At 35.4% G+C, this 13,143-nt stretch overlaps 1 protein-coding gene across 1 annotated transcript; it reads right to left on the bottom strand.

Annotated features, from left to right (window-relative positions):
* Positions 1–949: 949 nt before the first annotated feature.
* Positions 950–2,478, bottom strand: LOC145787934 (G-protein coupled receptor 84-like). Its single transcript, XM_082599772.1, has 4 exons — positions 2,370–2,478; positions 2,107–2,158; positions 1,722–1,831; positions 950–1,097 (listed from the first exon to the last, which is right to left on the bottom strand). The coding sequence occupies exons 2-4, from the start codon at positions 2,128–2,130 to the stop codon at positions 950–952; spliced, it is 282 nt and encodes a 93-aa protein (XP_082455898.1). The 5' UTR covers positions 2,131–2,158; positions 2,370–2,478.
* Between the last annotated feature and the right edge of the window lie 10,665 nt (positions 2,479–13,143).

Here is a 13,143-nt window from a genome sequence, read left to right as displayed (position 1 = left end):
ATGACATATAGCTTACCCAAACCGATGTAGTTGATTCAGTGTAGCCACAACACTTTTCACCCAACACAGCTGGAATTTCATGTTAGGGTTGAACTTCAACGGTCAATACTCACAATAAAAGTGGCAAAAAAATGTCAGAAGAATTTTATTGATGCATTTGTAAAATATAAATAAAGTAATGAAACTCTTTCTGACACGTTATTGTAAGGATGTGCATGACAGCGTTATGTTTCAATTCACTGCTCATCTTAATATATAGGTCGCATGTAAGACTAAGCAGCAGTTACTGGTTTTATATATTTCAAAATTATAAGTTTTTTGAGCCTCTGTTACTGTTTTTTTTTTCTTTTTTTGCAAATACATGTCTTCCTTCTCTTTATGGAGTCTTCAGGAGCGTGGTCGTATCTTCAGAAGACTATTCGTTAGGAAGGATTACTTTTTTCTTTTATGACGTCGAAAAAAACAATCTATCAGTTTGTGTGCTAACCTGTCGAGAAGAAAAATACTCTTGTGACGATAGACATTTTATCATGGAGAAACACTTCTCTTCATAATAGAATATGCTGGAACATATATGTGTTTAAAATGCACAAAGTGCCTCTGGTGCTTAATAAAAAGCGGCGCAAACCATGCTCCAACCATAAGACAGTTGTCAATCTATTGTAATTTATCAAGATGACTAACAATATTCTCATTCAAAAGCACCATTATATCAATCGAATTAAATGCATTTTCGTTTCAATAAGAATAAACCAAACCATAGTTGTAAAGGGTGATGACAAAAGCACTGCGATACTGTAATAATGTACATTTATAGCACAATTAGATCATTGTATTGGCGTGTAATCACAGCAAGCGTGTAATCACAATAGCCAGTTTATGTTGCTTTTCCTGTCTTCTTTTGCTTCTTTTTTTGCAAATCTTAACCAAACACTAATCGTGTAATTTTTTACCTCAGATATTCTCTTCTGAATTGATGGTTCATTGCAGTATATACTATTGGATTGAGCGTGATTGTCAGCCAACTAATGTTGATTGATACCATGTGGAATGCTGATGGTATGGTATAATAATCCTCCAAAAGGTTTAAAATTAAACTGTAAATACAAAGCAGAAATTCATTGTATTTAACGTTGTTTAAAATACAAATAGTAATCAATAAATCGATATTTTATTATTGTTTTGTTCACTAACTACTGTACTTATTAATCCATACTACCATCAAAATTATTTTATCAAAACCATTAAATAGTATCTACAACGGTACAAGTAAATAAAGAAGTTCTTTTGAGATGCTTGGTAGGTTACTAAAAACGTTTACATAGATGTCACGGCAATGCGAAAATGAACAAAAACTTTTAGTTACCTACAGTATCTATACTTTATTATCAAGGAATTTTATCTTTATAGGCTAAGTTGTACAACTCCCGTCTTAAGCTGGTTGTTAAAAACGCTGCTTATCTCCACTTACCCAGACAGACGTAGAATCAATGTAAAAACGACGGATGTTGCTGTCTGGGCAGGTACAAGTGCAATATGTTGGGTGGGCGTAATTACTGAAGGAAAGGCGGCCGAGAGAAAGAAACTGGCCACCCTACTCTGCTTTGCGCCAAAGGCACCTTATCTTTTTACCCCCTACACTTGGAATCAATTGTGGGACTATTTTTATCTTAAGTTGTAAAAATACGCACAAAACCTGCTTTAAAAACTGATTTGCATACCTGGGCAGTGAACAAAACGCAAATGCGAAGCAAATGGCAACACACATATACAAGAGCCTCCGTTGAGCTTTGGCATGCTGAAAAGACTTCCTTCGACTTCGCTTATTTTTCTAAAAATGTAAAACAGTACATATTCAATATTACTAAGTCTGCATGGTGTATGCACATAATCTTTGATTGATTGAATATTTTTCTTTGGACTCAGAAAGCTTCCATAAGAATGTGTTCACGAAAGAAGATTTTCTTTGAGGGGAATTTCGAAAGACGCGTGAACCATTGCATAAGCTTGAAAACTTAAACGTACGTCTATGCAAGCAAGATGCATCACCAGTTGCGTTTGTCATTTTAAAGCGTTACAGTTATTTTTTAATTAACCAAATTTTACCTGTTGCAAAACATAATCCATCATGTTTCCAAAAGATGAAGATATCTTTCTTCTAAATAACAATTTTTCGGAAGGTTAATAACTTTAATAACTAAATAAATAATTAAAAAATTAAAAACTTTTAGCATTTAAAAAAAACGAAGCACCTTGTGCTGTATGTACATGACTTTCATATCGGACGAATTTGGTAAGCCAAAGTAGATTAACAGTGATCTATTACATTGTGAATTATATTTATACAGTATATTTCAATATCTTACAACCTTCCAGAATTAGGCAGAGTCGCTGTGTATGATCTTTTTCTTGTTTCAGCTCGGCAATGTAAAGTTGAACTTCTTGGACGCCCATGGCATGCAGTTAATAAACGCGAGCGTTGTGGAATATACAAGTTTAGGGCAAAATTTTTCACTTTTTCTTTGTTTTCAAAAAGTCTCAAGTTTTTGAAATACTGACTCTTTTTTGCCTCATCCAGTGCCCTACAATTACTCAATTGCGTTGAAACGCTGTTCACATTTGGAACAGCTGGGAAAGAAAATGTCATCGATTGAAAAAATGTGTTAATGTTACAAGTTGATATTTTTTTCGGAAATTGCCGCAACTCTGGCGTGTTTGCTGCAGTAGGAGCTTTGCATATTTTAGCATAACGGATATGAACAATCCTTTTTCGGAGCAAGACAATCTCGAAATTACTATTGTCTTGTTCAACTGCGTTTGTGTGGTGTACTTCTTGTTCAACTGCGTTTGTGTGGTGTACTTCAATGACTTTTAGTGAGTTTTGAAAATTAGTTTTATTCATAACTCGAAAATTGAATTTCCAAATGATATCTCTATCTGCTCCATGTTTCTTCACAGCTGTGCTTTTTGTCAAAGGTGATGGTGGTATGTAGCTTTGCTGTTGTTTGCAGAGTGACTTGCTACGGTTGCTATGCCTTGGAGAACGCCTATACAGTTTGGTAGGAGTTTCACTGGCAGTGAAGTATGTGCAACTCCCACATCCATTTGCTGTAAAAATTATTACAACAATACATAAGTCATTTTCTTATGACGATAAAAGTGTGTTACTTGATGTAAAAATTTTTGAAAGCAAGCTTTTTCAAGCATAGCCTAAGTGTTTTATTAAAAGTCTCATCTAGTGCACTTGTTGAACTATAGGTTGTATAGTAGAGAAAGCTACATGACTTTGGGTTAAAGTTTATCAAACGTGAAAGCAGTCACAAATAAAGCTAAATGATTGCAAACTAATGACGCAATGAAAACTTGAACAGTCCAACGGAGTAAGAAAAACATGTGCTGAGGTTTTACTAAAAATACATTTGAGTTTTCATTTTACTGATAAAGATCACAGAAAGAACTACACAACTACACATTTATTATGCAGATTCTGTGTGGGCTTTGTACGCTGCATTGAATCTGAAAGAGCATTACCTTGCGTAACGCGCCTGTTCATATTTGTTAACTTTTCTAATTTCAACAACGTTATGGATTGCTCTCCATTCAGCGGCATCTAATGGATGGAATAATTCCTCGCAACAAGACTTCAACAATCGGAAACTTCACTTTGTCAATCTCGGTGACCGGGCCTGCGTCAGTGATTCAAAGCCTCTACAAGTATGCGAAACTGCCAGGATTAAGCTCTGCAAGAATCTTTCCTAGTCCGAGGATAAAGATTCAATCAATCAATCAATCGTCAGTCCGAGGATAAAGATTCAATCAATCAATCAAACATACCAGTAATTTTAGGTTTGTCGACTTTAGAATGACTTTTCTTCACAGTGTGAAATATCAACGCATACAAAGCTACAATGCACAAAAGCGGAAGAAGTTGAAAAAGTAATCTTATGACCATTGAGTAGACTTTTGTAAAAGGACTACTTCTGAAAAAAAAAAATTAATGCATGCAGTTTGGGCCTAATCTTTAAACAGTTCAACAAAACTATTTCAAGGTATGAGCTGTAATAGAAGCATAATTTCAAAAATCTGGCAGCTAGGCTCTCCTACACTGATTGTAGTTCTACAGTCCCAAACCACTAAACGAATGGGTGAAAAGTTTGCGTATCTTTCTTTAAAATGATTAAATGAACCAATAACATGTTACAAACAACAATTCAGGAAAAAAAACTCTAGCTTAGGTGCTACCTTGAAAAACTGCACATTAGTGTATCTGTCTGCCAGTTGAACCCTTCCGTTAATAGCAAGGGAAGCAAGCAAACAGGGCTTAAAATCCAAGCAAAAGTTGAAATTAATCGACCACGTTTTACTGAAAATACAACTCTGTAGATTGTGCCTGATCGTGCAACGTACAGGTACCTGCAATATATTTGTTTAAATGAGTAAGTGAGTGAGTGTGAGTGTGTGAGTGTGAGTGTGTAAGTGAGCAGAATTAGTTAATGAGTGAGCAAATAAGTATAGCCTAAGGAAGTAACAGTGTTCACAAGAAGTGCTCCCTTTTTAAAAAGTTACCATGGCCTTAATGGTTTCTGAACTTCATTTCTTTGCGGATTTCATCTTTGTGTTTCAAAATCACACACATTTCAATAGTAAGAATGCAAGCCCATGGAAACATTTTCAACACTTTTTAATTATAGAAACAATAATATTATTGTAGAGACTGTGCAACAAATTGCGGAGACACTTTTTAATCGACTGAGAAAAAGTTATCATCTTGCTTACCTGTTAAGTGAAATCAAAACTAGAAATAGTGCGGATGTATAGTAAGATGCAAAATAGAAATATGAAAACAAACTGCAAACCATGGAAGGAAAAGGAGAAGTTGTGTTAAAGTATCCTGTAAAAAGGTTGCTTTTACTAGCGGAATGTAATCTCGCTTACTCGTCTAGCATAATTTATTTGAACAAACGTTTAGTATGTTAGGTTCAGTTTTGGGTTAAATTGGTTAGCGATGGACTCTAACTTATAAAACCCCATTAATCATTACTCTTATCTTAATTAACCATAACTTTTGCGCGGTGGGGTGGCGCAGCGGGTAAGGCGCTCGCTTTTCAATCATGCAATCCTGATTCGACTCCCAGCTTAAGCTGGTTGTTGACAAACACCGCTCACCTCTACCCAGGGTGTAATAAATTGGGTGGGCGTAGTTGATGAAGAAATGGCGGCCGAGAGAAAGGAACTGGCCACTCTTTCTCGTTAGTGCCGAAGGCTTAGTATAATGAGAACCTTATCTTCTCATCCCCTGATGCTTGGATTCAAGTATGGGACTCAGCTTTACTTTACCTTGTCTTAAACTGATATAGTCTACCTGTAGTGTACATGCAAATTGTATAAAGTATTGTGTAAATCACATAACAAGATTTAATCCAAAACTCTTGAATGCATATACGACCATGTAAATCACATACCAAATTAGCCCCAATGCATCTTACCATAAACAATAATAGGAATAAGTATTGAAGATAAAACTAAATCGACAGTTGCAAGATTGATCACAAGGAAATTAAAGGTTGTTCTCATTTGCGTATTTGAGAAGTAGACTATAATCGCGCATAGATTCCCAGCTGCTCCTAAAGTAGAACAAAATAGTGCATTATCCAACTTTTTATGTACTTCATAAATGATCCATAGTTTGAAGCTAATTATTTTGTAAACGAGATCGCTTATAGTAGTAGGGATACTACAATAATAAATTTGATAACAACTGTAGTGAGTTTTTGTAGCGCTGCATCCATCACAACTGTAGCCCAGAACGCATTTTGTGCAGAGCAAAAAGCAGGGCCTGATTAAGGCTCACGGGAGCCCGAGGCACAGCTAAGTTTAGGGGCCGCTATTGGCAATCGCTTTCGATGCAGAGCAGCAGTGCTCAACTTTTACTGCAAAATCGTTACACAATTTGAAATCGCTACACAAAAATAACAACTGTGCACACACTGGCACAACAACTTTCACTGCCTACGCCTACGGTAGCCTACTAATGTAAAAAAAATGGGGGCCCCCAAAACCAAGGGGCCAGAGGCCTGTGCCTCGTGTGCCTCATGGTTAATCGGGCCCTGGTAAATAGGTTCAGCACAGTGTGAAAAATTGTCTACAAAAATAGATGACTCCCAAGGTCTACTGGGCACGAGTAGGCTTCTTCAGTAAAATGCATCTTATTTAGAAGAATAGTTTAGTAGCACAATGTGTTGACATCAGATATAAAAAAAATTAAAGCGTTAAACATTGCTTAGTTCAACCACTCAGTACAACGAGTTTATATTACATGGTGAGTATTGATATCATACATACAAGTCGAAAATCTGCAGCCCTGAATGGTTTTCAGGACGTCGGTCACCTGATCAAGGATCGCCCAACCATCAAAAGCTACGGCGAATATGAATCAATACATACATGTGGCGACATATTCAAGCATTGGTTGAAACACCAAAAAACGTATATGAAATGTGCACACCATACAATTCTACTATAAATTTGTTGTTTTTTTTGTTGTTTTTTTTTATCTGAAACGATTTTTTTTAACTCTAGACTTAAAAAACGCTTTCCACAAACACAAAAAAGTAAGATATTTTGCAAGCCTGTGTTTCAATAGCCTCTTAATACTGGCCATCGGGAGCAAAAAAAGTTCTACACATTGCAATACATCAGCCAAGGCCATGACGATACTTAACATTGAATAAACGTAATAGCTTCCAAACACTTTACCTGTTATGCTGATGATAATTCCTAAAACAATACCGAGAAGGCGAAACGCTTCATTTGTCTGCATCATAACGGCCTACTCAAAGTCTCATGAGTCGTATTAACAAAGTGCAACCAAGAGTTGTCAAACAAAAGCTTATGTTTTTACATATCATAATAACGCATTCATAAACATAATTCTGTCAGTTTGAAAACAAAACGTTATTGTCATGATAATATTAAGCAGTAAGTTTTGAAGAATACTTTTATATCAGCTGATTATGAAGACGATATATTTAAGTGCTTTAAAATAAATACCGCAGTACGACTTTAAAAAGAAAACTGGTAACTTTATGATCATTTTCAAACATTAAATTGTACTGTAGCCTACTTCTGTTTAACAGGCTACATTGGATTTCATATTTAGCTATATTTACCACGTATCTTACCGTACATAAGCATATACTAACTTTGTATTTAATACAAAAACTTTCGTCCTAGTTCATATATATTTCTATTTTTTCATATCTGCAGAAACAAACACATTTTCAGTACTGGCATTTTGCCTTTTAGAGCCAATTTCAGGGCCATAAATGCTGTAAAAATATGCCTGTAGCAATCTTTCTTTCTGAATGTATGTACAGTATATGGAGCAATCCCACGTTCACAGTAATAAAACCCACAACAATAAACATTTCCTTTGGAGACACCTTACCGTGGGCTTGTCACACATAACTCCATGCCTACACACTTCTAGCATAAATGTGTCCAACAGAGTGTTCGAAACAAAGTTATATCCAGTAACAAGGCAACCCATTTATGCGATTTTAGTTCCGTGTTGCTTTATGTCAATTTTCGAGCATAACTTGTGTATTTTGTACACGTATTGATATGGCGGTCATCTGATCTCTTTGTAGGACTGCTTGTCTTGAAGTCTTTGCACTCCAGATCGACACCAAGGTACCCTTGAACTTATACCAGGAGCTTAAGTTAATGAATAGTGTAAGTTTTTGGTTTCACATTGAAAAAGCTTCTTTAAAAGCTCAATGCTGACAGTTTTGCATAGTTTTAAATCACTGAAAAAGGCCCGGTTATCGCTGTTGATAAAGTGAAGTTTCTATTTATTAATGTCTTCTCGTTTTGAAACTGCTGCATTCACTTGTTGTCGCTGAATGGATAGCAATCATTTGAAGCTCATTTTCTCGACAGCAATAGAGTTGGATCATCATTGCATAATCTCACTTGACGATTCTTCATTTGCAAAGCAAGATGGCTGATTTATGAATGTGTCCCATAAAATAGTCATAACATTTTTTAAATAAAAATTTAAAAAACTTTTTAAGCATTCAATTCACAGAAACAAATTCATATTGATTTCAGTATTACCTTTTCAAATATTTCTTTTGTTTTGAGTAGCTATTGATTGTTTAAATTGTTTGCTATGGCAATGCGTCACTATAAAATTAAATTGCCAATTATCTTATAGCTCTCATGACAATATGAAGTGTATTTGCACCAAGCTGTGATTTTTAATTAATAAACAAGAAATGAAATAAAGATCCGGGATACAATATCGTTTCATGTCCACTTCAGATAAAAATGACATAAGCCAGTTCAAGCACTTCCAAGCTATATCCAATATCATTTTATCCAATATCGAATATGAAGAGGCGTAAGATGTTGGTCATGGCGCATGAGCTAAAGGGCTACCAACAGCAACATGTTGACGACACGCGGAGAAAGCAAGTGGTGTTTAGTAGAAGAAACAAGGAACCAAAACCCAAAACTTCGATAAAAGTTAAGAGGAAATTCAAAATATTAGGACATCGCATTGCTGAGAAAATGTAATTGATTTGTTTCGAAATACGGCTAAATATCATCATGAAATTAGCAGAAAACCTTTGTCACACTATGAGTTAAAGAAGACACATAGGTTTTCAGGATCAGAATCCAGAAAACAATAAGTTATTTCAACAATTTTCAGTCAAATTTTAATAACTTAACAAAGATAAAATAGATAACTTTTATTTATGACTTGATTTTTTGTCAATAACCCGATGCTGGGAGCAAAAAAGAAAGTGCCAACTAAAAACTACGAAGCATAAGACTACAGAAGGTACCGAGTCAGCAAATCAGTTTTTTTCAACGTTTGCAAACGTTGAAACATAATCAAAAAAATGTTTTTTTGCTTAAGTATCTTGGTCAACTATTTTCGTCTGTGCGTGCATTTTGAGAATTCCAAAAAACAGAAAAGGGAGATCTAGAAGAAGACTTATGGAGGAAAAAAACAATTGGTCAAGTGGCCACCATTTCTCCTTAATCATCATCATTATTAAGCTCCTTCCTCTCGTCGATGGTTGGAGGCAATGAGGCGCCAAGTTTCTCTGTTGTGAGATTTTTTCGTGCAGGTTTCTAGTTAAGTCCTGACCAGTCTTCAATATCATTAGTCTAAATTCTTGGTGGTCTGCCCCTATTTCGATTGCCGTTCATTTTTTCTTTTAGTAGTTGTCTTCGAGATCAAAGAAATCAAAATTCCGAAACTCTGTCTTTCAAATCAGTTAATTCAATTTTAGCTCCCAGACCTTCAATGTAGGTACAGCTTATCACTCATACGACTGGCTCTTTTCTTCTGTCTTTATCATTTATTATAATGATTACTTGGAAAAGAAACTGTGGTAGGTTCATCCTATTTTTATGTTTACTGCTTGGATTATTCCCCCGCACGCAAAAGTACAGAATAGTGAAAATAAATAATTAGATGAAACTTTCGTAGGCCTACCTTTATAGTTACTCATTCTCTTGTACACTCAAAGTAAACTTTTACTTTTAATAGTCTTCACTGTGCAAAACGTAGGCTACCATTTAAGTTGTGTCGATAATTTTTGTCCTTTTTAAAGTAGTTTCGATACACCAAATGTAGTTGTCCCAAAAACAAAATGTCAAGACAGTACATATCTAGTTTTCGTCCCAAGCCATCGATGATGCCGCGTATGACAAACACAAATAGAGTGTCCTGCATGGGAAGACCCCGGACGCCATCTTTTCTGAAAGACTACAAGAAAAGCAGTGAGCCGAAATCTTCAAGAAATAAATCAGAAATGAAAGGGGTTGAGTACATTGACAGCCCGGCTGCTAAGTTAGCTGTACGGCGCAATGTCATGCAAGTTCAAATGTTGGAGAGCGCTCTGACAGCCTTGCGTGCTAAAGAGAAAAAAGCTCTTCGAGATTTGGAAAATGAAATGAGAAGATACAGAAAAGATCTGGAAACTATCCCTGTTCGTTCTTTGACCAGTAACATAGGAACAAACTTGGATAAATTGTTACCACCTATCGAAAACGAAGATGTTGTGTTGAAAAGATTTGGAAAAATAAAAAGCACGATTAAGATGAAATTGAAGAAAAAACCTTGGAAGCAACAAAACAAAACGTACGGAGGGTTTCAAAGTTATTATTGACTTACGTTATTTCACAATGTTTTTAAGCACTTATAAATAAACGAGCTATTCAGCTGTTTGGTACAGTAGTGCAGAGCTTCTCAAACGATGGGTCGCGGACCAAAATGGGGTAGCAAAGAGTAAATTTTGGGTCACGAAACAGATTGAAAGTAGGGCTTCAGAGGGCAGTTCACACTGTAAACTGCCCAACAAGAGGTCGCATAGAAAAATATTTTTCTGAACCAGGGTCACACAATAAAAAAGTTCGTGAGGCCCTGAGTAGTGCATCATTGTGTTTTATATTTCAGATTATGATGTAAAATTGATTAAAAGTTGCAATTCTTCTTAAAAATGCGATAAATAAAAATCAGTAAACTTATCAAGTGAAATAAATGCCAAAGAACCTCACCCGAAGATTCTGTTGTTTTAGTGCTCTTGTACAAGAAACGGAGCTTAGGATCGAAGAAAGTGAAGTAAAGGAGCCAGTCATTATAAACAACAGCCAAAGAACAACGCCGTGTCAGACCGTTACCTTTTCTCGCCCTGCATCAGCCATTCAGTCTCCACCATTACGAATTGGTGAGTAAACGCTAATGTTTTAATGTTTTTTAGTTCAATAGCAAATTTTTATCATTTTATTGGTATTTGTCTCTTTTTGAGTTTGGTTGGCCAGTGGAAAACATAGAAGAGAAAGAACCATCAGAGTAGGAAATATTCAAACAAATTTCTAGAAAACAGTTCAACATATTTTCACTTTTGGTTTGTTAATATTAAAGCCTATCAAAGGCAAACGAAACCAAGGAAGACTAGCACAAACTTTCATGGGAAATGTTCGATCCTTAACAGAGCATATAGCCTGAAAGAACAAAGACAGTTCTGAAAATCGCCAATTATGGAAACTTTGTACTTACACTATTTTGCATTGTATTTGTATAACTTTATATTGACATAACTAGTGTAAAATAAATTATTATTATAACTGTATTTTCTAATATCAACCTAGTTATAACTATTTATATTATTTGTGCAATGTCATTAATACTTTTTACTTAGTTACGACCCGAATGAGTTCTTCGAAATCGTATTCATCATCTCGACACAAACATAACGTTGAAATGGAGAAAAATGTCGTGAAAACTGAACGGACACAAGATTCCATCCTGCGGTCGTCCTCACGGCAAACCAGAGCGAGTACAACTTCTGCCTTTGAAAGAAACAGCCTCACAAAAGGTTATTCAATTGTATCTCAAACCAGCGATTGATTATTGTGCTACAAAGTGCTGCTGTGTTACACATTTTTAACAACTGCCGCTACTGTATTTGTTTTTAGGTTACTTAGTGATCGAAAGCACCGACAACGGTTTGCCAGAGTTTGAAGGCAAAAAACATAGCCTATAGCACAGTGGTTTTCAACCAGGGTTCCGCGGAACCCTAAGGTTCCGCCAGTAAGTCTAGGGATTCCGCAAGTTTACATTCAAATCCGAAAGTCTATTTTATTATTATATGCATATTGTTTAAATATAATCAAGTATTGATTAGGTTTGCCACTATTAATGAATTTGCTACACTTTAATACGTTCGCTGCGATCCCGAATTTTTGTTGTTTTCTTGTGATGCGATTAACTTTATGTTTCTGCTTTCCCGCCAAATTTTGTCGACATGTTTTCTTTGCTTCAAGGCGTCCTTTACTTCTTTCAAACAGTTTAATCGTTTGTACACTGGTGGGTCAAATCGCCGTGAACGTGTTAGAGATCATTTTGTTTTGCCAGTATTAGGTTTGTTTTTATATAATATTATATTTAAAAATACACAACCCAATATCAAAGACTTGTGCAAGAAACACCAGGCTCAAGTTTCTCATTGAATTTTGTATGAGAATAAATGTAATTTTTTACAGTTTGTATTTTTATTGTACATAAATAAATCTGAACATGAGTATTTTAATTTTATTAATCAAACGATGTTTTTTGCATAACGCAATTGAATTATTGAACAGGGGTTCCTCGAGCTTTTGGAATATTTCATTGGGTTCCGTTCCACCAAAATAGTTGAAAACCACCGATAGCATGTTAAAGTATTAATACCAGCCTTTCCATAAAATGTTTAAAAACTTGATTTGTGGTAGTAGCTAATTGTCTGTAAAAAGATTATGGTGAATGTTTAGAAAACAAGTTTTATAATTTTCAACTATTTAAATGAAGATACGTGATTAGCCATAGTTGAAAGGAAACATTTTTAAATCTCATAGCAAGTTTAAAAGTAACCTATTTCTATATTTTTTAACATAAATTAGACTTTATTGTTTGATAACATCAAAACAAGTAGCCTACATTTCATTTATAAAGTGGTCCTTCGCTTTCCATCAAGAGGCAGCTTTGAAGGTGGCCTTTTATAATAATTGACGTGACTGACGTCAGCTGATTAACAAATGCTCACGTGATACAACTAATCCACCAAAATCGACGCCAGCATGCTGTGACGTTAGTTTCATAGGGGTTGGTGACTTCTGAGAGGGAGTTGCTTGGTTGGTTGTTGCTGGTTGATTTCTGATAGATTAATATCAAACTTTTTGTCGAACCAGCTGTAGTTTGCAAGCTAACAACTTGGTCTTGACTCATCGCGAATTGACAGAAACATTATGAGATCAAATAGAACTTCTACTTCTTATGAATTAATGTGCTGACATTTAATCACCCAAAGGCATAGTCACAAGGAAGATGACCACACGATACATTATCATTATTTTTTTACAGTTAATCTTTCGGCAACTTTTCTTTTTACGTTCAGCGTTATAATTGGAAACAGGTTCTAGTTTAGGGGTTCTTAAACTGGGGTCAGTGAACCCCCTAGGGGTACGCGGACTAGTTTTAGGGGGTTCATAAAGGCCCAATGGAAATTTTAGTGTAGCCTATAATTGTAAAAATGGAATAAATTTTTCAAAAGAAAAAAAGATTAAGTTTAAACAACGCTGATGATT

This window comes from Aplidium turbinatum, chromosome 18 (genome assembly GCF_918807975.1).
Source record: "Aplidium turbinatum chromosome 18, kaAplTurb1.1, whole genome shotgun sequence".
Classification (NCBI taxonomy): domain Eukaryota; kingdom Metazoa; phylum Chordata; class Ascidiacea; order Aplousobranchia; family Polyclinidae; genus Aplidium; species Aplidium turbinatum.
Note: the sequence above shows the minus strand (reverse complement) of the source record. Positions and strands in the feature narration are given on the sequence as shown.

Coding starts and splice junctions, on each gene's coding strand:
- LOC145787934 (XM_082599772.1), bottom strand. CDS start 2,130: ATGATGGATTATGTTTTGCAACAG. Junction 1,832..2,106: donor TGGATTATGTTTTGCAACAG/GTAAAATTTGGT, acceptor TTACATTTTTAG/AAAAATAAGCGAAGTCGAAG. Junction 1,098..1,721: donor GCGTTTTGTTCACTGCCCAG/GTATGCAAATCA, acceptor TTGTATTTACAG/TTTAATTTTAAACCTTTTGG.